General features: G+C 38.3%; 1 protein-coding gene across 1 annotated transcript in view; it reads left to right on the top strand.

The window, feature by feature from the left end:
- Nucleotides 1–6,022, top strand: part of ETNK1 (ethanolamine kinase 1) — a 70,856-nt gene extending 64,834 nt beyond the window's left edge. Inside the window, exon 8 of the mRNA XM_044228372.1 lies at nucleotides 240–6,022. Within this exon, the coding sequence (XP_044084307.1) occupies nucleotides 240–312 (73 nt within the window). The 3' untranslated portion in view covers nucleotides 313–6,022. The remainder of the gene's footprint in view (nucleotides 1–239) is intronic.
- Nucleotides 6,023–26,635: the final 20,613 nt, after the last annotated feature.

Raw genomic sequence — 26,635 nt, 5'->3', positions numbered from 1 at the left:
TGCATACATTTAAATAATTGGTCTGCAAGGAAATCTGGTATAAATACCAGATTTAAATACAGATTAAATACTGTATTAGAAAAGTGTCCAGTAGATGGTGCAATAAACTAAAAATACATCCTTTGAAAAATCCTAAAACTTAAAAAAAAAAAATCAGCTTAGAAGGGTGAGTGGAAAATGAAGGAAGGATTAAGTTTTTCATTTTTTTATTAATTCTGTTGTTACTCTTTTTTCACTAGGTATGCAATTGTTCGTTTTAACCAGTACTTTAAAATGAAGCCTGAAGTTACTGCATTAAAAGTGCCTGAGTAAAGAAGAGATTTGATTATTCTCAAGTGGTTGAACAATGCTTGTGTATCTTTTCTTAAGAAATTTTGAAAAGCCAATGTTTGTTAAAATTCTGTTGTTTAATTTGGTTATCTTGCTTTACAAATTATGCCTCCAAACAACCAATCTATTTTTTAAATGACTGAATGATGTCCAGAAGTGTACCTACTGCTATCAGTATGTGGTGGATTAGAAGTTTGTTAAATTTGCAAAAAGGTATAAATATGTCAGTTAATCCTTTCTTTGATAATTTAATCTATGTTATATGTGAATTATTTATTATAAATTTAACATAATTCTGTGACTGCTTTCATCTGTTTCATCTGTTGGTTGAGTGTAAGCAATGAAATATTCCAGAGAAAAATTTTTTAAAGTTTTAATTTAGTAATTTTAATTTTAGCAAACAATTTAGGTGTTCATTGTAACCTTTTTATCTTGATACACTGTAAGAAATATGAATCATTCACTCTTAAAATGCCAGATACTAGTATAGATAACTTAGGGTGGTCATAGAAAAATATCTGTATATGAGGGTAAATTACATTTACTGTCTACTTTTAGTGGTACATCATTTTGAATTGAATATTGGAAAATGTTTTTTGGGGTGGAATATATCTTAAAATTAAATTATCCTTTCATACATAGTCTGGCAGTATAAATATTAATATTTACCTATAATCCTGGAATAGATACGATTTTATGTTACCAAAATCTGCATTAAATAATGTTTTCACATACTAAATACAGCCATTTAAGTTGCTAGTTTGTTCTTAAAATTTGATAATATCACATTTTTTTTTTTACCAAAAATTTACTTATTGAAATATTCTTTGTTTCTGTTTAGCTAGTAGAATGAATGCTAATTTCTGAAACAAAGATAGAAAGGTTATCATATTTGGGAACAAGAAAATAGCATTTAGATAGATTCTTCTTTACTTTTACAGATTCATTTCTTAACACTTTGTTTCATGTTTCAGTTTGGCTCCGTGTCTTTAGAATGATAGCAAATGATTACGTGATACATATAGCTTCAGAGAAATAAATTAAAAGCAGTTAAAAGAAATAACATTTAGGACATTGATCTAATACACTTAAAATCTAACAAAATGTGAATTAAACAGAAATATTCATGGTAGGTGGGCTTCTGTTTTAGTTTTCTTGGTTTTGTTTGTATTTTTTTCTTTGAGAGTAAGAGGGTGGCAGTTACTATATGGAAGGAAGTTAGATCTTTGCAATCAGTAGTCTTCAAGTTTTGAGGACTGATGGTTTGTGGAGTTGAGCAGTCATGGTTAACTTAGAAAATTAGTCTGACAGGCTTTGCACTTTGGTCACATAAGTGCCCATGTACAAAGTTGACTTAATGAATCTGCATATTCAGAATATGCAACTACAAATATATCCTCTGAGAAATCTTCTGGGGAGTTTGATGTATTATTCCAAATGACTTATATTCTCAGATAAGTGCTTTAAAATACTTGGATTATCTCAAGATGTTTAAAGCTAATAAAGTAAGTAGAAACACTTGAAGGCCATTTTAAATGGTAAATTCTAGTTACATAAATAGAATCTTAAAATCTGCTTGTGTCTATAACAGTGTTAGACTAAAATTTGTTTTCTACCTCCCCAATGTTAAAATGTTCACTTCTGTTTTTATAAACCATATTACTATAGGATCAGTAGAATTTTACCTAATTGACTAAATGAATGGAACCAATTAATTGATAGCTTTTTACATAATGTTAGAGTGAGCTTGAAGAATTGTTTTTGGTGGAATTTTCATCTGCAATTGGAACATTTTCTTAGGACAATGAATAATATATTAAAAAATCCTTGTTTTCTTTTCTTTTTTTTTTTTTTTTCCTCTTTCTGACTTCTTAAAGTGCAACAATATATATCTTGGAAAACTATGGGAGGAGAGAAGATCAGTTTTCTACCTTATTCCATAGTCTTCAACTATCTTGAGTAGAGATTCACTGAGCCTTTGCTGGTAGACTGTGCGTAGCTGCTAGCTGTGATACTCTTATTTTTCAGAGAGATTCATATAGAACTGAATGTAAAGGGGAATAGAGGCTTTCACTTTAGCCCTGGGAGTATGCAGTGGAAGTGGAAACAAAATGAGACATAGAAGATATTTTCCCCACTCTTGGCTAGAAGTTTTGTCATGATGCTACCACATCCTGTACAGGTCTTTGGTATCATGCTGCAGACTAATAAGTGGGTTCAAAATTGCTTTTCTTTTTATCCACCATTAAAGGATTCTAAAGGAAATACATCCCTCTAAAATTTGTCCTTTGGCTTGCTGAGATGTCTGTTGCCTTTTTTATGTTACTCTAAGGAACTTGAATGCCTTACCTAATAACTCAGCTGGTAGTAAGTTCATTTTGTAAATATGAAAATGGTTGTTAGAGGAGTGGCATTCATGTGTACTCGTTGTTAGTCAATAGACCATAGTGGCCTGGATGCTTTAACAAGCAAAATTCCACATTTTTTCCTTTTGTTCCTTATGTACTTATATGATCTTACCTGACCAGTAATATTTTTTTTTTCCCCTCTTGACCCCATGCTACCACCTGATTATCTGGAAATCAGAGAGATGTGGTAGTGAATCATACTGTTCACATGGTCATTTGAGATCAACATGAGCACAAAACTCAACTAGGTCTGCCTGGAATGTATATAAAACAGTGTAAATAAAGATTGTAAACTAGTGTGAATTGTATCTTGCATATGAGATTGTGTATTGTTTTGCATTCTCTTTTGTGGATTTTTTTTTTCTTTCTTTTTTTGGTAAGGAAATGATTCAGTTCTTTGGTTTTAGACTGGAAATAGCCAAAAGTTCTGGCTGCATAGTGGGATAACAAGGGGAACTGGAAAAATAGGGTTTATCAGTTTTTGTTAATGTCAGTACTTATTTATTTAGCCTCTCAGTGCCTAATACGACTTTTCTTCATTCTTTAGTACATTAGGTTTTGTGAGATTAGATTCCTGTGAGCAGTAAATTGATAAACTGCTAGAGCTACTTTTTTGAGTCACGATTCTAAGCTAAAGCAAATTAAAAATATAATGTGATGATTGCAGACTGAAGTATTATCCTTTCCTATTTTCAAGGTTGTTAACCTTTTTCTGAAAAAAAACAAAAAACAAAAAACAAAAAACCCTTGAAATTTTGCATAACTCTGTGTGTCAAAATCCCATATATATGAGATATAATAGCTCTTGGTTCAACTTCTCATTTGGCTTCTCTAAATATAAAGTTGTTCATTAGGGGATTGTAAAAGACAAAAAAGATGTAAGTCATGACTAATCTTTTAACGACTGCTATTTTCATCTTTGCTGAACTACAAATATTTGTTTTAGCTTATAAATATGTTACTAAGCTTCCAGATTTAAAGGAAAAAAGTTTCCCCAAGCACTCTCAATTAAAAAATTAAAAACCTTCACTTTAAAAATTATATAGATTTTTATTTTTTATATATTATATGAAGATTTCTGTATCATTACATTTCTGTATCATTACACATAATAAGACTGTGAATACTATCAGTTTGATTTTCTGCTTTAAATTGCTTTTAATAAGCATTTTAGTTGGATTCCAAAGTGATAGAGACTTAAGCTTCTAATATTAATCAGTCATTCAGTTGATAGACAAAGGTACCAATGCTTTATGCTAGGAAGAGTATTTTGTTACTGGCAGCAACTTACACTACTTTCCTCAAAAGGCAAACACAAGTAATTATTATGCAAGAAGGAAATGAATTTTAAATATGTGGTAAAGCAGATTTCGCTTCATTTCAGAATTGATTTACTCTGATTTTTCTTCCTTAGTTTACTAGATTTTAGAATGTCCTTTGACTGGAAACTTAGCTACATATTAAGGCAATCTGTTTTGCTTTTATTTTCTTTAAAAAGAAAAAAAGATGTTAGTTAAATCGAACCACCTTTTTTTCCAGTTACATATCACTTGTGTGATTACAGTGTTATGTTTTGGGTTTGATGTCTTTGGACAGAAAAGCCTATCAGTTATTTTAAATGATTTTTTCCCCCTCATCTTTGAAGCTTAGTCTGTAACTATGTTGATATAAAAGAAAATACTTGGGTTTGCATTACTTGAACACTTGAAAACTGAAATCAGTAAGGTATCTTACATAATGAATTGGATTTTTCTGAACACAGTTTTTATACAAACAACTTTCATTTCTGGATCATAGTTTGAAATAGAAGGTTTCAACTCCTTGAATGAGCAAAAATGACAGGCTTATAGAAATATCCTTTTGTGTTTCAGGCATCCCAAATTCAACTTTTTGTAGGTTTCTGTCCTAAAATCTGCTTCCTCTTTTCTCCTGTACTTAATGCACTTGCTATTCTCTAGATGTTATCAAACAAGTGGTTAAAGTAAAATCTGTGTTCATTATGAATCTTTCAGCTTTTCTAGTTATGAAAAATTACTCTGTAAAATACTCTTAATCCCTAAATATAGTCATATTTTTGTTTACATCTTACCCATTAATGGTATAAATACCATTAATCATTTTATAAAACACACGATGTTTATAAAAATTGAAGACATTACATGTTGTATTGCAACTAGTTAGTGAAGGGTAAGAAGCTGGCTGATTTGAATTGTTTCATTAATTAAATTTCAATACTCTTTACTAAAGGAATTTTCAGAGATAGGTTGAGACCTGGTAGTATCCATGTAAACTAGCTTTTGTGACCTGGAGAAACCCCCCCCCCCAAAACAGTGGAGGAGCCCAGAGGATTTACTTGGCATGGTTGTGGTGTGCTGCTACTTCAGTTTAGGTAGTGACACACTGAAATTTTTTTATCCAGTAATCTGAAGAAGTTTCCTGTTATTTATGTGTATTAAAACTAACTATAAATTGGTAGAATCCGCTAAGAGGAAACTTTGTACTGTATTGAGGAATCTTTTTACAGCTCGGTGAAGTTTCCATGATATGAAGTATTTGACTTTTAAAATAATACTGTTATCTTAAGAAATAAGACATGGCGTTATTCCATGTTCTCAAGTGATAATTTCCTTGAGTTTCAGAAGAAAAAAAAAAAAACAACCAAAATGAATAATTGTCACTGCGTTAGCTGTGTGTTGAATTGAAAAATTGTGGCATAAAGCTTAAATTTGTGTTTATCAAATGTGAACCATAGTAGTATAATGCTGCTTTGTATATACTGTAAGTGCTACAAATAGTCTCAGCACTGAAAATGTATTGATACCTCTCAAATGAATGCAAATTTTGATGTAGGTGTTTTGATATGCCTCAGAAAGTATCTGAGTGTCTGAGAACTTGTTAATCTGTTTGGTAATGGAGATACTTCCTGTTTTTCGTTGCATATTTTCTTGTTTAAAATTTAATTTTTACATTTTTACTACTGTTAATTTAAGTGTAAAATTTGTTCTGTGGATAAAAATGGGGTTGCCAGTGAAGAAAATTAAAAACAGCCTCATTCATGTAACTGCTTAAGTAAAAATACATTTTTGCTGTATGTTCAGAAACTTTTAATGAAGTTGTTTGTATTTCTGTTTGAATATGAGTGATGTTTAGGCTTTATTTCCATTTAATAAGGCCTTTTACCATTGATTAAATGAAGGAATGTATCTTTTTGAAGAGATTTATATTCTGTAAATAAAAATTGGTTGTAACAATAAAGTTGGGTTCTAACTGCAGTGTACTATAAATCTTGTTATTGCAACTTACTTTGTTGGTGGTTTTTCTTTTTGGGGGGCCAGAAAACAAGGCTTTTCATAGTGTATAACTATGTATTTGAAGTGATCATTTAAATTTCTCTAATTCTCTGGTTTTATAGAGTGTTAAAAAGTTTTGAAAAATGTTTGCTTTCAGAAACTTAGTTGAGAGTGTGAAATGTTATGTAACTTAGTAAGCAAATTCTATTTACTTTTTTAAAAAATATTTTTAAATTTATTTAACAGAGAGCAGAAGTAGGTGGAGCAGTAGGTAAGAGGGAGAGGGAGAAGCAGGTTTCCCACTAGGAAGGAGCCCAATGCGGGACTTGATCCCAGGACCCTGGGATCACAACCAAAGCTGAAGGCGGCCACTTAACCAACTGAGCCACCCGGGTGTCCCAACAAATTCTAGTTACTTAGTTTAAAAATTCATTATTCTTACAACCACTCAGCTTTGTGTCTTCACTGTGAATTAGGGCCAAAAACAGATAAATAAAGACACTCTTTGGGACTTAGCATCTTAGTCTATGTAGGGAGTAGCCATCCAGTGTTTATTAAACTTTAATTATCAGGTAATGTGAAAGACTACTGTCAGATATCATGAAAATCAGTTCTCCATAACAAAAATAGTCAGCCTTGTGTGTGTGTGTGATAAAATGTTTTCCAGTTTGGGTTTATCTCGTGTTTTCTAGATAAATTTATATTAGAATAAGGTTATGTATTGCCAGTCAAAATACTATAAAAGTGATGTATTTTTGAGGAGATCACATCTGAGGAACTCATTGTTGTTGTTGATTTTGATCAGTTGGCCGAAGTAGTATTCTGTGTCTTTACCTTGTAGTGTTTATTTTTTCCCTTGTGGGGAAATAAGCAATCTGTGGAGAGAAACTTTTAAGATTGTGTAAGTATCTTGCTTGTTGTCAAACATCCCATTTCCCTCCCGACTTAGCAACACTTGATATTTGTCTAAACCAATTTTTATTATGATGGCTACAAAATACTCATTTTTCAGTTCTGTTACATGATACACATATTTCACCATTTAAAAAAATTTTTTTTTTCATTTGACAGATCACAAGTAGAGAGGCAGGCAGGCGGGGGGGGGGGGTGCGGTGGAGAGAAGCAGGCTCCCTGCTGAGCAGAGAGCCTGATGCAGGGCTTGATCCCAGGACCCTAAGATCATGACCTGAGGCGAAGGCAGAGTCTCAACCCACTGAGCCACCCAGGCACCCCCGTATATCACCATTTTATTGTAAGGAATCCTCTGTATATCTTTATGTCATCTATCATTCATGTGGCAGTATTTTAAGTATAGACTCTCAGATTTATTTATTGGGTTATAATCTGTTACTATACTTATGTACGTTGATGTTAAAATGTCTGAGATTTGGCTTAGGGGAGCCCCATCAGATCTAGCTCCTCCTGATGTACCTGAATATGTTTTGAGCACTTTATTTATAGTAAATCCTTCCAGAGCCATAGAATCAGCCCTTTTTTCCAAGGAACTTTTTTTTTTTAATGGTCCTTAGAAACTTAAATTTGGTAACTGGGTACACTTATTAATTCTGCGATATCACATCCTAGGCCCTTTTAGCTGGCAGACCAAGGAAACATTCATATGTAAATACTACATTTTATAAATTGTTAAGTACATACTGACACTTCAGTTTTTAATCCAATTTCAGAGTTCTCCCTTGCCTCTCCCATTTCATATTTGTTCTCCCTTTTCTTTACTCTGATGATATATATTTTGTTAAGAATACTATAGAGTTAATGTGCCCTTTTCATTCATTGTATCATATGAGGTATGAAATGTTAATATAGTTAACTAGTCATAGTGGTTTTAACCATAGTGATTTGATTAAAGTGGTGTCTGCCAAGTGTCTCCCCATTTTATTTTTTTTAGGATTTTATTTATTAGTGTCCCTGTGTCCGAGCTTGAGCATAAGGGCGGAAAGGGGAGGGGAGGGGAGGGAGCAGAGGGAGAGGGAGAAGCAGACTCCCTGCTGAGCAGGGAGCCGAATGGGGACTCATCTTAGGCCTTCAGGATCATGACTTGAGCTGAAGGCAGATGCTTAAATCAACTGAGCCACTAAGGTGCCCCACCCATTTTCTACTTTTAATTAATAAGCATCTTGTGAGAGGAGATTCTCTGAAACTATGCGATTTTATGCTATTTTAGCATCCATCATCAGTTTTTGCCTGCAGCAGTTATTGTGATGTTTGGCTGTTGCTCATATGCTATTTCTCTCTTCTACTTTGTTTTAATTCTAAAGTTGGAATTTTACTGTAGGAAGAGTTATTTTCCTCCAATTTACTTATTTATTCAACTATATCAGAACACAAGGATACTTAATTCTATAGGCTCTAATATATTACAGTCATTTTGTTGCTCAATTTGTTCCAGTTTGGTAATTGAGAGCTCCTCTAAGTTGTTTGCTGTAACCTTTCAATATGCTCATATCATTTCTTGAGCATTTCCTTTTCTGGCAACATATGGCTTTCCAGACTAGTCTTGTAACTTCTCTTCCCCAACCCTCAATTCAGTTATTTCTTCAAGGAGCCCTGACTTTATAGAGAATGAGATTTAGATACCAAGATCTGGGTGTCAGGTGTGCTCATTCTTGCTGGGGTGTTACTGCTTCTATATTCTGTCAGCTGACAGAATCAGGAAATTATATATATATATATATATATATATGTGATATATGTATATATATCTAAAATAACACACCCATGCATCTATATTTCTTTATCCATCTGCTTTTATGACTTTATGTTGAAATCATTTAAGATTTACAGAAAAGTCTCAAGAATAGTTCAGTGCTCTGCCATATATCCTTATTGAAACTCCCTCAATATTTCTTTATCATTTTCTCTTTATTTCTTTTCGTGAATTATTTGAGAGCAGTCTGCACACATGAATCTCATTTACCCCTCAATACTTGTATTTCATAAGAAAGTTGTCTTCTCACCTCCATTTTTTTCCTGTGTATGTAGTATGTTATTTTTTTCCCCTGGCTCTTTTCTTCCTTTCTTTCTAACATTTCCTTTCTCTCTTTATTCCTTCATCCCTTCCTTCAGTTTATTTATTTGAGATAAAATGAGAGCACAAGCAGGGGAGGAGCGTCAGGCAGAGAAAGAGGGAAAAGCAGATTCTGTGCTGAGTGGAGAGCCTACGTGGAGCTTGACCCCAGGACCCTGGGATCATGACCAGAGCCAAATGCAGACAGTTAACTGACTGAGCAACCCAATTGCCCCATTTCTGGCTCTTTTCAAGATTTTTTTTTTCTTTTTAGTTGCTTTTCAGTGATTTGATTATGATGTATTTAAATGTGCATCCTTTGTATTATCCTGCTTAGGTTTTGACCTTTTTCAATCTGTAAATTTATCTTTTATCAGATTTGGGGGGGAATTTCCCCTGTTTCTTCAGGTATATATTCTGATCCATTCTCTTTGTGAGTCTCCAAAGACATACTGTTTGATAGGTCTCTAATGTTCAGTTCATTTTTTCCCCAATATCTATTTTCTTTTTCTTAGGTTTGGAATATTTCTGTTGGTCTGTCTTCATATTTCACTGATACTTTCTCCCATCTCATTTCCAAACTGCTGTTATGCCTGTCCAGTGACTTTTTTCATTTTGGTGGTATTATCTTCTTTTTAAAAAAGATTTTATTTGACAGAGAGGGAGACAGCGAGAGCAGGAACACCAGCAGGGGGAGTGGGAGAGGGAGAAGCAGGGAGCTGGATGTGAGACTTGATCCCAGGACCCTGGGATTATGACCTGAGCTGAAGGCAGATGCTTAAAGACTGAGCCACCCAGGCAACCCCTGCCCCTTTGCTTTGATATTATTTTTAAAAGTTCTGAACTCTCCATTTGATTATTTTTAAAGTTTCTGTGTCTTTCCTTTTTTTTTTTTTTAAAAATATTTATTTATTTTAAAGATTTTATGTATTTATTTGACAGAGAGAAATCACAAGTAGATGGAGAGGCAGGCAGAGAGAGAGGGAAGCAGGCTCCCTGCCGAGCAGAGAGCCCAATGCAGGGCTGGATCCCAGGACCCTGAGATCATGACCTGAGCCGAAGGCAGAGGCTTAATCCACTGAGCCACCGGGGGCCCCTTTCTGTGTCTTTCCTGAGATTTCCTATTTATCATGTGCAGAGTCATCTTTATGTCTCTGAGCATAGCTGTAAAGCGGCTTTAAAGTCCTCGTCCAATAATTTCAGCAACCAAGTCATCTAGGGGACTATCTGTTGATTAGGTTTCTTTTGAGTGTGGGTCATATTTTCTTGTTTCTTTGTATGTCTGGTGGTTTTGGATTTGTATACTGGACATTGTGATTGATTTGTAGAGACTCGATTCTATTTTGAACCTCTGAAAAGTATTGATTTTCTTTGTTTGTTTTAGCAGATAGTATAACTTGGCTGTACCCAAGCCTCAAACTCTGGTTCCTCTTTGGTAAGAGGCAGCTAAAATTTTCAGGGCTTGATTATTATTTTTTTGGGGGGGCGCACTTTTTGGGGGGGGCTTGGCTGCTTGGAGTATGCCCCCCCATACATGCATATTTCAGAGGTCAATCAGAGATTTGGGCAGAGTAGATATATGCAGATTTTACTGCCATTTCTCTCTGGTCTTTTTGAAATTTTCATACTTTTCCAGCTGTGAGGTTGTTTTGAACTCTGTCCTCTTGTTCTTAAAGTAAGACTACAGGTTTTCTAGGTTTTAGTGACACCACAAACCTCTGGCTTGTGGCTTGCCCTCAGGCATAATGCTAGTAAAATGGGAAACTCTGTAAGGGCCTACTTGGCCAGAGCGACTCCATCTCAGTTAAATAGCCATTTTGTTGTTTTGTGCAGTAAACTTAAACTGACCCTGCACACACCTCCCCCCCACCCTCAGAGGAACTTACTTAGAAGCAAGCCTGGGAAACCAGTAAAATATGGTGGACCAGTCCCTGAAAACAGAGCCCAAATACAAGGACGGGTTGGGTCAGGTGGAAATAACAGAGCCCAGAATGCAAGGACGAGTCAGGACAGGTGGAGACGTCCAATCAGTAAAGCACACATACTGTTTCCCTAACCACCAAAGAATGTAAACCCCACCTTTTGGGTGCCAATTCTTACCAGAGTGATAGGCTAGTTCAAACAGCTGCTATGGGGTAAATTGTAATTCAAATGGCCACCTGCGTGTGACCTAACATGACTATGCAACTTTCTCTGTGTGTTACAATCTCATTGGCCAGGCTCAAACACATGGCCTTTGCTCTATAAAAGCTAGTCTGTGAGGCTGGGGGTCGTTGCTCTCTCTGCAAGAGACAGCCCTGACTGGTTGGTTTGATTCTCAATACTGGTGTGAAATAAAGCCTTGCTTGACTTTCACTTTGTATCAGTCTCACTTCTTTGATCACGGACCCTAACAACTCCCTCTCATTCTCTTTTATCTAAGTGTAAATTCTGCTCTAGTTTCTTTTGCTATTGGTTGCTCTCTAGTGTTTTTAGGTAATTTCATATATCTCAAGTTTATGATGATCTATGGGAACCCTGGTCCAATAGGAGTTACTCCTCCATTCAGTGTAGAACCTTTTTATCTTAGCTTTTTCATTTGGGAATATAATTGACACTTTAAATTGGTATGGGTGTTAAATGTTCTGAAATTTTCTCTAAATACTACCTTCAAGCAAATACTATATATTATAACTTGCAGTGCTTTAATTACAGTTTTTTAGGAATCGCATAATTTGCTCCTTGTTCAATAGAAAGTTGTTTAATTTCTAGGTGGAAGGACTTAGATATTTTGTTTTGTTCTTAGTATCTTGATTTATTTCAAGTGTTTGTATTATTTCTACTTGATGGAAATTATTGATGTTTGACTTAATATGTGATCCAATTTTGAGAATGTCCCATGTATTTTTGAGAAGAACGTATATTCTGTATTGTCAGGGTGTGGCGGTACACACCCAAACACAGTCTATCCTCACTATTTATGGATTCCATATTTATGAATTTGCTTATTTGCCAAAATTTATTTGTAACCCCAAAGTTGGTTCTTGGGGCTCTTTTGTGGTCATTTGTGGACATGTACATGTGCAGAGTGATGAAAAATTTTGAGTGTCTGACATGCACATTCCCAGCTGAGACTGAACAAGCTGACACTCTGCATTCTTGTTTCAGCTCCCATACTATAAACAAAATCCTTTTCGCCATATATTTAGTGCCACGTAGTTCACATATTTTTGCTTTTTGCATAAGCAGGTGGGGCAGGGGCAGAGGGAAAAGCAGACTCCTGGCAGGGCCCAGGTTGGGACTGGATCCCAGGACCTGGAGATCATGACCTGAGCTGGAGTCAGATGCCCAGCCGACTGAGCCATCCAGGTGTCCCTTCCCTGAGTAGATTTACATAATGGGACCTCAGTTTGTTAAATGAATGAATCAAAGTCTTAGGAAATATTTCCAGTCAAGCAAAAAATAAGACCGTGTTTGGTCTTAGAGAGAGATAAGCCCTGGAAATGACTGGCTGGAATAACTTCTCCTGATCTGACATGATACCTGAGAAGCTACCTCCCAGGGGAAGCTTCACTGAACTATTTTGGAAGTCAGAGATCCATTTTTTTTTAACCGTATCATTCTGTGATTTGGTTTTAGTTTATTTAGTTGAGCCAAAATTTACAGAAGTATGTTGATATTTTGTTAACTGTTACTGATTTCTTAGAGGTGTCCAGAATATAGTGTTCTTAGAACCTAGCATGCTAGCAGCTTTTCAAGCCCCACCCAGAGGATAGTTTTTAAAAATGTGTGTCTAGGGACGCCTGGGTGGCGCAGTTGGTTGGACGACTGCCTTCAGCTCAGGGTGTGATCCTGGAGTCCCGGGATCGAGTCCCACATCAGGCTCCCAGCTCCATGGGGAGTCTGCTTCGCTCTCTGACCTTCTCCTCCCTTGTGCTCTCTCTCACTGTCTCTCTCTCTCAAATAAAAAAAAAAAATGTGTGTCTATAACTGAGATAAGCAGTACAAGATTTTTTTCCCTTTACATGAGTTCAGTCAAAATCTGTAATTGTTATTCTCATAATACTATGTAAATACTTTTATTCACAATAAAACCCAAGGCAAGCATCACTGACTTTATTATTTAAAGTGGCCATCATTAATGATTCATTACGCAGGGAACGACTTACTTTTCCTTAAGATTTGGCATTTGCATTGGATTACATCCTCTGTTCCTTACCCAGGACATCACAAAAGAGGAATCAGTCTAAAACACTACTCTTTGACATACCAGTTTTTTTTTTTATTTAACTGTATTATTTTAATTAAACACAAGATCATGAAACAAACATCTTAGTTTCTACTGCAATTTCTCTAGTTGGTTTTCTCAACTATTTATATTGTGAATCTTAATAGTTGAAAATTTATTTGGTCTCTTATAAAAACATGTATTAGGAATTAGTTGATAACGAATTGCCATTTTAATCTCACTACATTTTAAGAATCTAACTCAAACTGTTCTCTTTTTTCCCAGTTTTGTAACACTTGGAAAGAATTTAAAATTTTATTGTGCTTCTAGCAGTTTTTTTTCACATGGAAGCAGAAGGCTGTGTAGGTGCCTTGTAAAAGGCTGTCTTAGTGACATCCCTAACAAGAACCCAAAGCAATCCTGTTAAAAAAGATTTCTGAGTTTTAGCTTTGCAATATTCTAAGAAAAATAAACAAGAAAGAAAATGTAACCACTTGACCACATTTGCCAGTGTGAGTTTCCTTCCTTGGTTAGAGGAGCAATTTTTTTTTTTTCCTCTTGTGTTAGCTGATTCTGTGTTGACAAAGCAGCTCACATTATCTTTTGCAATGAAAAAATGAAAGCTAAGGGGGGTTGCTAATAGCACCAGACTTTGTAATGGTTGAGTGGAATTTAGTTTCTGCTTTTCTTTTTCCTTGTGAAAAAGAGTATCTCACTGGAGACATTCAGAAACTAGAGATAAGTGTTGGGTAGTGGAAAGACCCTGTTCAGGTGACAGGAACTCCCAATGACGATATGGGTTTTATGGGCTTCGTTTCCTCATTACAATAACCAAAAAACCTTTGAAAAAGATGTCATAAATATTGGGAGTCTTTCATATAATTTTGTCATTTTGCCATATCACTTGTTTCCTTTGTTGCATTCCCTACTTAAAATTCCTATTTCAGAAGGTAAGCAGGCTGACAATCCTACTGTACCAGAACACTGGCTACCACAGGGAGGTACCTTTGGAGCTCTCATGTCAAGTCCTTGATCTGTGAAATATCATGTAGGTTCTTTTTTGAATAGGGGCCATTTTTACCTAGTTTTTGGATTGTTAGGCACTGAATGTGTTGCCCTAAAATTGATGTGTTGTAATTCTAACCCCCTAGAGTGGCTATATTTGGGGATGGAGCTTCTAAGGAAATAAGGTTAAAGGAGCTCAGAAGGGTGGAACCCTGATTTGATAGGATTAGTGTCTTTACAAGAAGAGACATTAGAGAACTTACTCCCTCCCTCTCCCAAGTATGGAGGTGAGGAAATGCCACTTGACCACACAACTTTTACAATCCGGGAAGAGAGTTCTTGGAAACTAAATCAAATGGCACCTTGATTATGGACTTCCAGCTTCTAGACTGAGAAAATAAGCATCTATCATTTAAGCCACCCAGTCTATGGTCTTTTTGTTATGGCAGCCTTAGCCAACTAATACAGATGGTAAGAACAAGGATCATCATAGAACTTTTCTAAGTATGTAAGGGGAGGGGTGTGTGTATGTGTGTGTTGGAGGTGGGGTTTAAGGGATGGAAGTATGTAAATATTAGCTGTTTTACAGGGTACTTCCTTAGCCTTTCTTCTGAGGATACCAGTTAGTCACAGTTCCCAAAGCAAAGACTGCATTCTTCCATTAAGCCGTATGTCTAGGGCTCAGAGCACTGTGTATATTTTCGTACCCTCTCACTGCTATTTCTCTCCTACAAATGCTTGCCCTATGTGAAGTTCATGAAACATAGTTACATCATACTCCACTTGTCCTTCATACTGTTATTTCTTATTCTTCTGGTTTCACCTGTTTACTCATGAAGGGCTTCATTCAGTACCTGAACCACAGTCCTCTCTTTTTCTCACTGCTGCCATCACCCCAGAAAACTTAACTGGACTTTGAATATCCCTTCCAGTAACTCAAGGTGAAAAATACTTTGGCTTCTTCAAATTTTAGTGTTCTTCATTTTCATTTCATATCAATAGCTTATTTGCATGGTCATAGTCTGTGCCTAATTCATCATCTGAAGATGTGCCACAAAAATGTGAAACTTCATTATGCTGATTGTTAGTTACATTCTCCTGTTTATCTAGACTGATCCTTCCTTCCTTCCTTCCTTCCTTCCTTCCTTCCTTCCTTTCTTTTTTTCTCTCTCTCTTTTTGTTGTTCTGCCTAACCTTTTCTTTTAGTTCATTAAAATCTCCAGAACTTGGACCTATCACTGTTGCCTAGACTAGACACTGGTGTGTCACCTCAGACCCTCCAGCCAGGCATCCTTCACTATTGATCGCCACTCTTTCTCTTCTACCACTGTCCAACCAGTCTTTAGGCTTGGCTATGCCCAACCATGTGCCTCATCTACTCCCACCCCTGGGGCTGGCCCTGCATGATGACACAATTCTGCTAGCTGATGCCTCTAAAGTCCCCAAATCTATAATGTAGCCTGGGGCCTGAAGAGCACTTGGCTTCCATAGCAGAGGGCTGAGCTAATTGTATTCATCTGTTAAATCTGTGTTATCACTCCTGGTCCTAACAAAGCCCTTCTAGTTAGTCAATCCTTTAATTTTTTAAATTCATTCCTTTTTTATCCATATCCTCTACTCCTATTCCCCTACTCCTCATAAACAGCCATTTTTATTGTATACCTTTTTATTTGAATGTAGTTTTAAATTGATAATGCTTTCACTGTTGATGAAATAGGATGATGTGCTGGAGGATGAAGATGTATTGGTCAGTGTGATCATTCAGGAGTTTGAAATAACAGAAAGAATGATAAATCTGAAGATAATAGAATTAATTGGATTGTTGTTAGTAAATTACACTGACATCCTGCAGTTAGATAATGAAAAACTGAGGCCAGTTAACTAAGGATTGCAAACCAAGTAATAGAGCTCATCTCAATGACAGCTTATAATGAAATGACTGATTTGGGGGCATTCTCTTGGGATATGCAATTTAATTTCCTAGTGAGGGCTCCAGGGGGTGATGCAAACTCACTGCTAGGATGATTCCAAGAAGTTGCCAAAAGCAGTGGCCCAGTGAGTGAGATTGAAATGTCTGAATCACCATGGTAGACATTAGAAAAAGGTACTAAAGGTTTGGGAAGTTGTACATGCTGAAATTGGATACATGAGGCCAGAAAACTCAACAGAAGATTGTTTCACAGGGAGGCTTGGAGGACACACCACTCATCAGTGCCATCAGGAATGGTCACTGACATCACCAAGAAGTTCAGTTAATGGACTTCTTCTGGAAGCCAGGGTTGATGGTAGGAAAAGCTATCACAGAATGTCTCTCAGCAACAGCAAGGATGATAGTGCTTCTGAGTGTATAGGACAGATGGTGATGGTTAATTAGGTGGTCATGATTATCGAAGCAAACAATAAGCCTGAAGTAGCAGCCAAGGGAGCCTAACCAGTTGACAGTTATGAGAGTTTCCCATCACCATTAGATATGAGCAAGCAGAGCCCCTGCCATGAGCCCCATGCTTTAGAGTACCTTAAGGCTTCCTCTGGTGCCTAGTCCCAGTTGGGACTGGGATTGTCATCCAGGCAGGATATTGCAAGACTAGACCAGGTTTCACTGGCTCCAGTTCCCATTTTTCTCCTTTCAGAGCTCTTTGGTCCTCTACCCTTCATATGGGGTCAACCAGATTCCCCAACAAGCCCAGGGACTCATCTTCTGAGGTTGTCCTGGAGCCCTGTGGCCAGGCCTCAGTTATAGAGGCCAGCCAGAAAATTAGATCACTCCTGCTCATCATGGTATTTCTCTCATGGGATCATCTCAGCAGTGTGCTGATAAATGTTTAACAACTAGCTCTCTCACAAAAAAAGCCCCTGAAGTTTGCCAGTTCTGAAGGTGTAAATATTATGATGACCAATTTCAGGCTACAGCCATGATGTCACTGAATGCAAAGCTGGGGAGAGATGTTAGTGTTGGCTCTCATAAGCTAGTACCAGCCACTGCTAGCATATCAACAGATCATTACTACCTAAATAGTTCTGACATTCTGCTTTTGTAGTGACTTCTGTAGTACCAGAATGAGTTTAGGATTCTGGCCTACCAATAGTCTACTGCTGATTCTTGGGATTGAACCACACGTAGGCCCATGCATTGCTCTCACCTGTATATGTTTTGGCCATGGTACCAGCTCTCTTCTACAGCACCCAAGGGCAGTTGGCATGATTTTAGGCATCATTTACTCTGCTAGTCCTTCTCCTGCTAGTACCCAGAGTGGTCACTCCACTTTCTCCTTTAGGTCAGAAAGGCTTCCTGGGGTGATGGCACTACCTTTTTTGAGGGTTTTCAAGACTATTGCTCTGTGGTAACAAAGAGTCCTTCTGACTGATGTCTTCTTTTATTAACATGGATCACAACTGAGCCACGCCAGATGAAAGACAGACAATCCTTTTGCAATTAAGACCATTCACCTCACTCCTCTGGGTTCCTCATCTATTCTCCTGCTGGTGGTAGTCTGTGGAAGACAGTGATGTCAAATAAAAAGGGACTATATTTTTGGAATGTAGTGGTAGGGCCTAAAGAGTTCAAGAGAATACATTGTTGGAAGATATTGTTCTATTTTTTTTTCATTGTTCTACATTTTTGCTATAAAACCACAAATGGTAAATTTAACACATTTTTGGTCACATTTTTTTTTCATAGTCTGGGTAAGACTAACATTTGCAGTTATCATCAATAAAGGACAGGAATAACTTTGAGGGAGTCACTGGAAGCCAGTATTCATGGCAACAACAAAGGATGATGCAAAATCACAAGTAATGATGTAACCAGTATTAAATAAATGGTATAAAGGAACTGCAGGCAGAGACAAGAAGATCTTTATTGTTTCAAAGTACTCTGCAGAGCCATCACACTGATTAATAACTGTGTTGCAATTTTTTTTTAACAGTAGAAGATCTGAAATTAGTCAGAAATGGTGAATTTGAGAATAAAGATTAAGAGATTGTTCCTAAACTTAAACACAAAGAGATGGTTTCTGGACACTACAAAGAATCTTATGTGCACTGATAGAGCAGAAAAACAAAATATAATTACCTCTTCTCTAGCCATTGTGTTAAATCTTCATTGATAAGTCACTAGACATGGGCTCATGGATTTTTGTGATACATTTAAATCTAATTTAAATACAGACTGGGCCCTATAAAACATTTACTCAGAACCCTTCACACCTAAGGATTGGGTCCGGTGGAGATGGTTAATAGAAAATAGCATCTCCTGGGGCAAAGAGATGAGCATATTATATGTTAATAAGAGCAAAACTGGATGAGCCTGCGGGCAGTTTTGCTAATAAAAATCTCCTGTCTAATTGTTAGGAACGAGTTTCAAATTTGAAATCCATTTACAAAAGAGTTGGCCTGATCCTCAGGAGGGTCATAAGTGCAAAACCATAGTTAAATAAAACTGTAATGACTTGTCCTTATTTAAAGGGACCTCCACTGAGACTGTACACTGGAGAAAGAGAATTTTCCTGGAAAATCTGAGGTCTGTTGAATACAGATTAATAAATGGAAACAAAAATATCATGATGGTTCCCCCATTAGAGCGGGGACATGTAGAAATCAGGCCCTAAGTGGAGTCCTTGTCAAAGTCTGGCTGTACTGGATACACTGGGTTCATACAACTTTTCGGTGGTAATTTTCCCAGTACCCACTGAAAACTTGGAATTGAGATATTTGGAAGTTGGAGTACCTTCCATATTGGATCGTTGACCTATGATGAAATGTTAGTCATAGTGGGGAAGGCCATGTGGAAGCACTGCCCCCACCCAAGCCAATAAAATAAAAAAATTATTGCATCCTGAGGAAGACAGTGGAGATTAGTCCTACTCTTAAAGATCTAGATGTTGCAGAAATGGTAGGCCCTGTCATGTCTCTAATTGTCCAGTTGGCTCTTGCAGAAAGTGTATGGCTTTCCTCAGGGCTTGCAGTTTTTGAAGGCCATAGCTGCGGTAGCCTCCTTTGCCTAGAAAAGTAACAAAGTTATTGTTCCTCTTTATCCTACACTCTGTCTTTGTGTTATATTTTGGCTCCAAAGCAGGAGCTTGGTTCTTAACAACAATAATACATCCGGGGCAAAATATGAGCAGTACCAAAAGATATAAGCAGATTGATTGAGCAGATAACCTATCCCCTATGTCATCATATTTGCACTATTGTCCCTCTTCCAACTCATACCTATGGTCATATGGGAGGTCCTGTCTGACCAGCTGAAGGAAGGAGAACGAGCCTCAACTTGACTGATAGACTAGTTGGCTTGATATGTAGATGTAAGCTGGATGTGGACAGGAACTGAATTACTGCTCCACTCAGGGTAACCCCTGAGGGTGGTCTTGAAAAATATAGTGGTGAAAGAAAAGGTCCCCAGTGGACAGAGTACTGTATGGTACAATAGACTAACCACTTTGGGTGGAAGGAAGTTATATAAGGATTTGTAAGCAGTGACAAGCTGGTCAGAGATGCATAAAGGTTGAGACATCAGTGACAAGATCTGAGATAGAGACATATAAATGAATATAAGGGAGTGGACAAAAGTGTAAAATCTGTCAACCATTAACATGCCCCACAGAGAATTCATCATCACAGAGGCTCTAACCAACCAAGTAGACAAAAATACCTTGGTTATTGACATTAGCCAGCCTTTACCAGTGTCCACTGGAGGCTAGCATGATAGGCACATGAAGTGGCCATATTAGCAGTGATGGAGGCTATGCATGGGCTTAATAGCATGAATTCCTACCTACCAAGTTGGATCTGCTGCTTTTGAATGTCCAACCAACAAAACAGAACAACCCTGAACTTTTGGGATGGCCTAAGTCCTCTTTCATAGGTGTTACTTTCCAGTGATCCTTTGTACTCCCAACTCGGTCTCTGTGTCTGCTTCCCAGAGGACACCTCCTGGGACATGTCTTTTCCAAGAAGGCATTATTTGTGGTGGTTCTTCCAAAAATATATCATGCTCCTAAAAACCACTATTTCACCCTGCACCTCCCTCTCTCTCTAGCAGTTGATCTTGCCTCCAATTTAACAAAGAATCAAAAAGTCCCACCGTATCACATCTTCAAAACTACAAGGATTATGTATCCTCCTCATCTGCTTTTCTGCAGCTTTAGAAGTAGAGATGCTTTAATGCCCTTTATCTCGTTCAATACCAATGCCTCCCTCTGTGTCCTCTCCTTTATGTTCAGTATTTCCCCTTTAATAGCTTTCCTCACAGGACATGAGAATACTGAAGTTTCTTATCTTAAAACAGAGAAACAAAATAACAATAAGTAACTACCCCCCTTTACCAGCACACTTCTATATTTAACTTCATAGCCAAAGTTCTTGAAAGATCAGTTTACTCTTGCCATTTCCACTTCTTTACCTTTGTATGAGTTCGCTGGAGAAACAGAACCAATAAGAAATATATATAAAATAATGTATTGGCTTACATGATTATGGAGGCTGAGAAGTCCCATGATCTTCCATCTGCAAGCTGGAGACCCAGGAGAGCTGGTGTAGTTTAAAGGCCTGAGAGCCCAAAAACCAATGGTGTAGGTTCCACTCTGGATCCGAAGAACCAAGAGAATCAAGGGCAGTGAAAGACTGATGGCCCAGCTCAAACTGTGAGATACCATATCTTCCCTTCTTCTGCCTTTTTTGTTCCATTCAGCCCCTCAACAGATTGAATGATGCTCACCCACACTGGGGAGGGCCATCTGCTTTACTCAGTCTACCAATTCAGATCCTAATCTCTCCTGGAAACACCCTCACAGGCACACCCAGACATACTGTTTAACTAGCTATCCTGGGCATCTCTTGGCCCAGTCAAGTTAACACATAAAACAAACCATTATAATCTCAATCTCCTCTTTCTGGTTTTTTATTTTTATTTTTTTGTCAGAACAAAAGGGTTTTAAAAATGAATATGTGATATCTATTCTAATGAGAGCAGAGAGTTCTTTATTGGTTTTTTTTGTAAATCAACCAGTGCAAAATATTTGGTGAAACCTAAACTTAGATAAATTTCCAAGCACTTAGCAAGAATCTGTCCATTCACCTCTGGTTAGGAGAGGGAAACACAAGTCTAGTGAAGCAGATCAGGATATACTGGGCAGGTACAAGGCTGAGGTACTCTTCTTGCACTAATTCCATGGAGACCCTTCCTGTTCTCCATGGACAAATGTAAGTTTCTAGTATTCTCCAAGTCCCTATAGTAAGGATGGGGCCACAGTATGGGGTGGGAGTAGGGCTGTTGCAACCAAGGAAAGAAAGGTTATGTGAATAGGCTGACCCCTAATATTGACACACATCACCTTATCTCTCTAGCTCCCTCCTCTCCAGATCATTTCCATCCACTGACACTGACCTCAAGTACATATTGATCTGAATATTTGACACTACAGCACATACGACCACTTGGCTTAACCTTCTGTAAAATTCCATAGGTCTTCCTGTTATTGAGATTCAGATGCTCTTTTAAATTCAGGCCAGCTCTATCTGTTCCACTTTCATGATGGCTTCGGGGACTCAGCCTCCTTTCCTTTCCTCCTCTTCTTTTACAAAAATGCACCACTTTATTTTTTCCCCTTATTATAAAGACAATACCTGTTGGCTGGAGAAAATCAGAAAATAGAGAAGCCAACAAATTATTTAAAAACCTATTTTCATTTTGGTATATATATTTTCTAAACTTCCATTATGCATGGCTATCTTGTGTTTGTTTATAGGTGTATATATGTACATGAATCTATTACATTAGTCCTTCATAGGAATGAACACAGAAAGAAAGACACACAGACACACACACACACACATACTACAACTGACCATGTCTGTTTTATAACCGGAATCTGTTTTTTGCTTTTTAGGAGAATAATTTTCAGTTTCATACTATATCATTTTTAATGGCTGCCTAGAATTCCATTCCACAATTTGCTTTGCTAAGTTCCTATTCTGTTATTGTGGGTTCCTAGATTTAAAACAACAACAACAACAAAAACTTCATTAATAGTGATGGGACAAACATCCTTATGTCTAAATCTTTGTGTACATTATCAATTGCAATCCTTACAAGTAGAATTCTGGGTCTAATGCTGTACATAATTTAAAAAAAAAATGTTTTATTTATTTATTTACTTGAGAGGAGAAAGAGAGAGTGAGCACAAGGGCGGGCTGGGAGAGGAGCAGAGCAGGAGGGAGGGGTGAGGAAAAAATCTCGAGCGGACTTTGCTGAGTACGGAGCCGGAGCCTTAGGGCTTAAGATCATGACCTGAGCCAAACCGAGTGGGACGCCTAACCGACTGAGTCACACAGGCTCCCCAATGTGCATTTACTCCTACCTGAAATTTGAAGATCCTTGCAACAATGGCTGATTACTTAAAAAACAGCCAAACCCAGTTAAGTCCAAAATGGTATCTTCTTCCTCTCATTAAAGCTTGGGCCACCCACTCTGTTTCTGAACCCCTGCATTTTGGAGATTAGATTCCCACTAACAGCTGCAGGGGAGAGAAGGCAGCCAGTCTTCACTGCGTATAGGCACGCCTCCCCCCCCCCCCCCCCCCCCCGCACTGGGCCAAATTCTGGGAAAGCTTAAGTAAATCCCCCACCACCCGCAGTTTCGCGCCCCCCCCCCCCCCCCGGGTCAACCGCAGGCCTGGAACAGGTAATCTTCCTTCTGACAAGTGGGCAGAAAGGCAATAGTACGTAACACGACGTCATAACAGCGGCGTCCCCCACTTCATCTGCTCTGGTAGGCATCTCATCTTCTCATGTCACCGCGCGAGGACCGGTGAGTACCTCATAGTAAGAAATTCCAGAGAGACAGAGAGGTTCGCCTAACTTTCCTTACAATATGTCGTGGTAATTGCGCTTTTATTATTAGCTATTGTTAACTTCTTACTGCACCGAATTTATAAGTTAAACTTTATCACAGTTATGTATACAAAGGAAAAAAAAATAGTAGCTGTGGTTTCTGGTACCCGCGGGGGTCCTGGAACATACCCCTTGTGGGTCAGGAGGGACAGCTGCGTGGCACCGTTCAGGTTACCTTACATTTGAGTTTAAGGGAGCCCGAAGGCAGGGGTTGAGAGAGACTACAAAACACGTTCTTACGATACTGTGAGTTAAGAGTAATGGTGGGGGTGGGGGGTAAGCCTGGGTGGCTTAGATGGTTAAGGGTCTGCCTTCCACTCGGGTCCTGATTCTGGGGTCCTGGGATCGAGTCCTCCACTGGGCTCCCTGCCCTGGCGGTGATGCGGCTTCTCCCTCTGCCTGTTGCTCCCCCTGCTTGTGTTCTCTCTCTGTCTCTCTCGCTCTCTCTGTCTCAAATAAATAAAACTCTTTAAAAAAGGAGCGATAGTGTGAATGAGGTATCTGGGAATCCTCAGCTGGGAAGGTGAGGTTAGGTCTGAGTGTTAACTCGGTGTAGGAGTTAAGACAAATCAAGATTAGGCGTTTTGGAAAGGGGTAACAACAGGTTGCCAAGGCAAGGAAGTGCGAAGCACAGAGTGGCTTATTGGGAACCCCCAGTAGGCTGTGACGGCTGCCGCGGAGGGCGTAAGTTGGGAGAAGAGCCGTCGCAGTTGGGTTGTGCAGGTTGGCAGAGGTTGGCTGTCAGTATTTGGGGTTCTTTTCTGGCGGGTGTTGAGGTGTGTTGGAAACTATGAAACAGAGTCACGTGGTCAGATCTGTGTTTGGAGAAGCAGCTGGACGCCGCGTGAGGGTCGGCGGGAGAGGCAGCGGACGCGAGGCAGAGAGGCTCCCGGGCGTCTAGCACGTTCCACACGCAGCCGCGGCCCCACGGCGCGCGCTCACGCAGGAAGCATTGCGCGGGAGGAGGGTTGACTGAACAGTTCACACGGGCGGGGCAGCCCTCTTGGGTCCTCTCCCTCTTAGGGAGGTTTGTGCTGTTCCTCAGTAAACCTTACTATCGCTCAATTAAAAAAAAAAATGTAACACAGGTGATAGAGGATTTGGGCTATTTGGGCTGTTGAGTGTGAGGGAGGTGGAGTGGTCTGGTATGGGTCGCCTGGCTGAATGGTGGGGCCATTTTAGCTTTAGAATCCTTCCGGTTCTACGTTCTTAACCGTTTCCTTTGTCCACCCCCCACCCCACCCCCGCCCATACTGTATGAATACACTATGCTGCTTTGTCATGCACTGCAAGAAGAATGACTTCTGTGGGGTTGGGAAGGGTTAGAGAAAAGGGAGAAGGAAGCTCAAAGAAGAGTTAGAAATTAGGGGGTACCCAGGGGCTCAGTCGGTTAGGTTACGTGTCTGGGATCAGAGTCCTGGGATAGAGTCCTGCGTTGGGCTCCCTGCTCAGTGGGCAGCCTGCTTCTCCCTCTCTCTCTGCCTGCTGAGCCGCCTGCTTCTGCTCTGTCAAATAAATAAAACCATTAAAAAAATATTAAGATTAGTCAGGCTGGAGATAAGATGATGAAAAGATGATATAAATTATCATATGGTTTCACTTATTTGTGGAGCATAACAAATAGCATGGAGGACAAGGGGCGTTAGAGAGGAGTAGGGAATTTGGATAAATTGGAAGGGGAGATGAACCATGAGAGACTATGGACTCTGAAAAACAATCTGAGGGGTTTGAAGTGGCGGGGGGGTGGGAGGTGGGGGTACCAGGTGGTGGGTATCATAGAGGGCACGGCTTGCATGGAGCACTGGGTGTGGTGAAAAAATAATGAATACTGTTTTTCTGAAAATAAATAAATTGGAAAAAAAATATTAAGATTAGTCAGGCCGGAGATAAGATGATGAAAAGATGATATAAATGGAGACAATGAGTGTTTATTACCTTGATTGTGGTGATGGTCTTAGTGGGAGTGTGCGTATCTCCAAGCTCATCAGATAGCATATATTAAATATGTCCAGTTTTTTGTATATCAGTTATACCTTGGTAAAGCTTTTTTTTTTTTTTTTTAAATTAAATCATTACGGGTTTGGATCAAGTGAATAAGGATCTATCTGTTCATAATGTCCTGAAATACCAAATTAGGAGCTAACCATGAATATATATAAAGGGAAATTTCTGACAATAAAGCTTAGGAAATGTAGGGACCTGTGACAATGAGTGGAGGTACAATCTAAAAATATTAGAAGAGTCCAGAAAGTTTAATTCACAAGTGAGAGACCTCCGAACTGAAGCTTAGGAATGGGCTTTAACTCAGTTACAGCTGGTGCAAGGGTAGACTTGATAACCCCACAAATGCCTACAGGTGTGAAAAAACATCATGGTTTGCCTGTTTGGGGGCAATATCCTAAAAGACCACAAGGTGGTAATGTCATTACACAAGTCTGTCCTTCACTCTGGTTGCTTCCTCTTTTTCTGTTTATATTTATGCTTTTATTTCTCTGTGTTTCAATCTGTTTGATTTCTCTGCCCCTTTCTGCCTTACATGTCCTCCCTCCCTTATCTGTATCTTCCTTAACTGGCCATCATTCGAAGTAATGCAGTTTTTTCCATTTTTCACTGAATAGAGCTTTGTCACAGAATTAAACAAAACCTATTGTAGAAAAATGGAAACCAGTTTGAAAGGGCACAGAATAGTATAATGAATCCCTATGTACCTATTTTCCAGCTGCAAAGGTTGCTCTTATTTTACCTATTTCCCCACCCATTTCCTTGCTTTTCAAATTATTTTGAAGCAAGCTCTAGTTCTGTAACAAGTTCATCTGTAAGTATGTCTGTATGTATAGCTCATACATGAGGACTCTAAAGCAAAACAGTGCCAATATTACTCCAAAAATGTTAACAATTCCTTAATATTAAAAAATCCAGTTAATGTTCAAATTTCCAATGCCTCTACCATGTAAAATTTTAATATTATTTAAAATTTCTCTTTTGGAATCTGTAGTCAGGTAAAGTACATACACTGTAACTGGTTGATTTTTTTCCTCATATTATTTTTTTTACTGTACACATTCCCAGCTTTCTCTTTCTTTTTCAACTTGCAGTTTATTTGTTGAGGAAACTAAGTTACTTTTCCTGTAGTTTCCTAGAGTCTAGATTTTTGTGATTGATGTCAATTTTTAAAATGGGTAGTGAAGCATTTTCTAATTTTCTAAAACATTTTAAGATGAAGATAACCATCTCCTTTCTTTTGCTGAGCTTCTGAACACCGATGGAAGAAAATTATACACCTGCACAATTTGTGGCACCAGTATCAGAACAGATGAGATCATCATTTTATGTCCTTAGTATGTTTTATTGTCCCGTTTCAAACCTTTGCTGTGCTTCCTAAACTCTGAGGCATATTCTTTCTGCATCTTGAATGTACCACACTGGTGAGCTTTTCTCCTTTACCTTAGATGGACTTTTCCATCGGTCCTTGTGTTCTGGT

This window comes from Neovison vison, chromosome 12 (assembly GCF_020171115.1).
Source record: "Neovison vison isolate M4711 chromosome 12, ASM_NN_V1, whole genome shotgun sequence".
Taxonomy (NCBI): Eukaryota; Metazoa; Chordata; class Mammalia; order Carnivora; family Mustelidae; genus Neogale; species Neogale vison.
The sequence above is the reverse complement of the archived record's forward strand: the minus strand, read 5'-3'. Positions and strand labels throughout refer to the sequence as shown.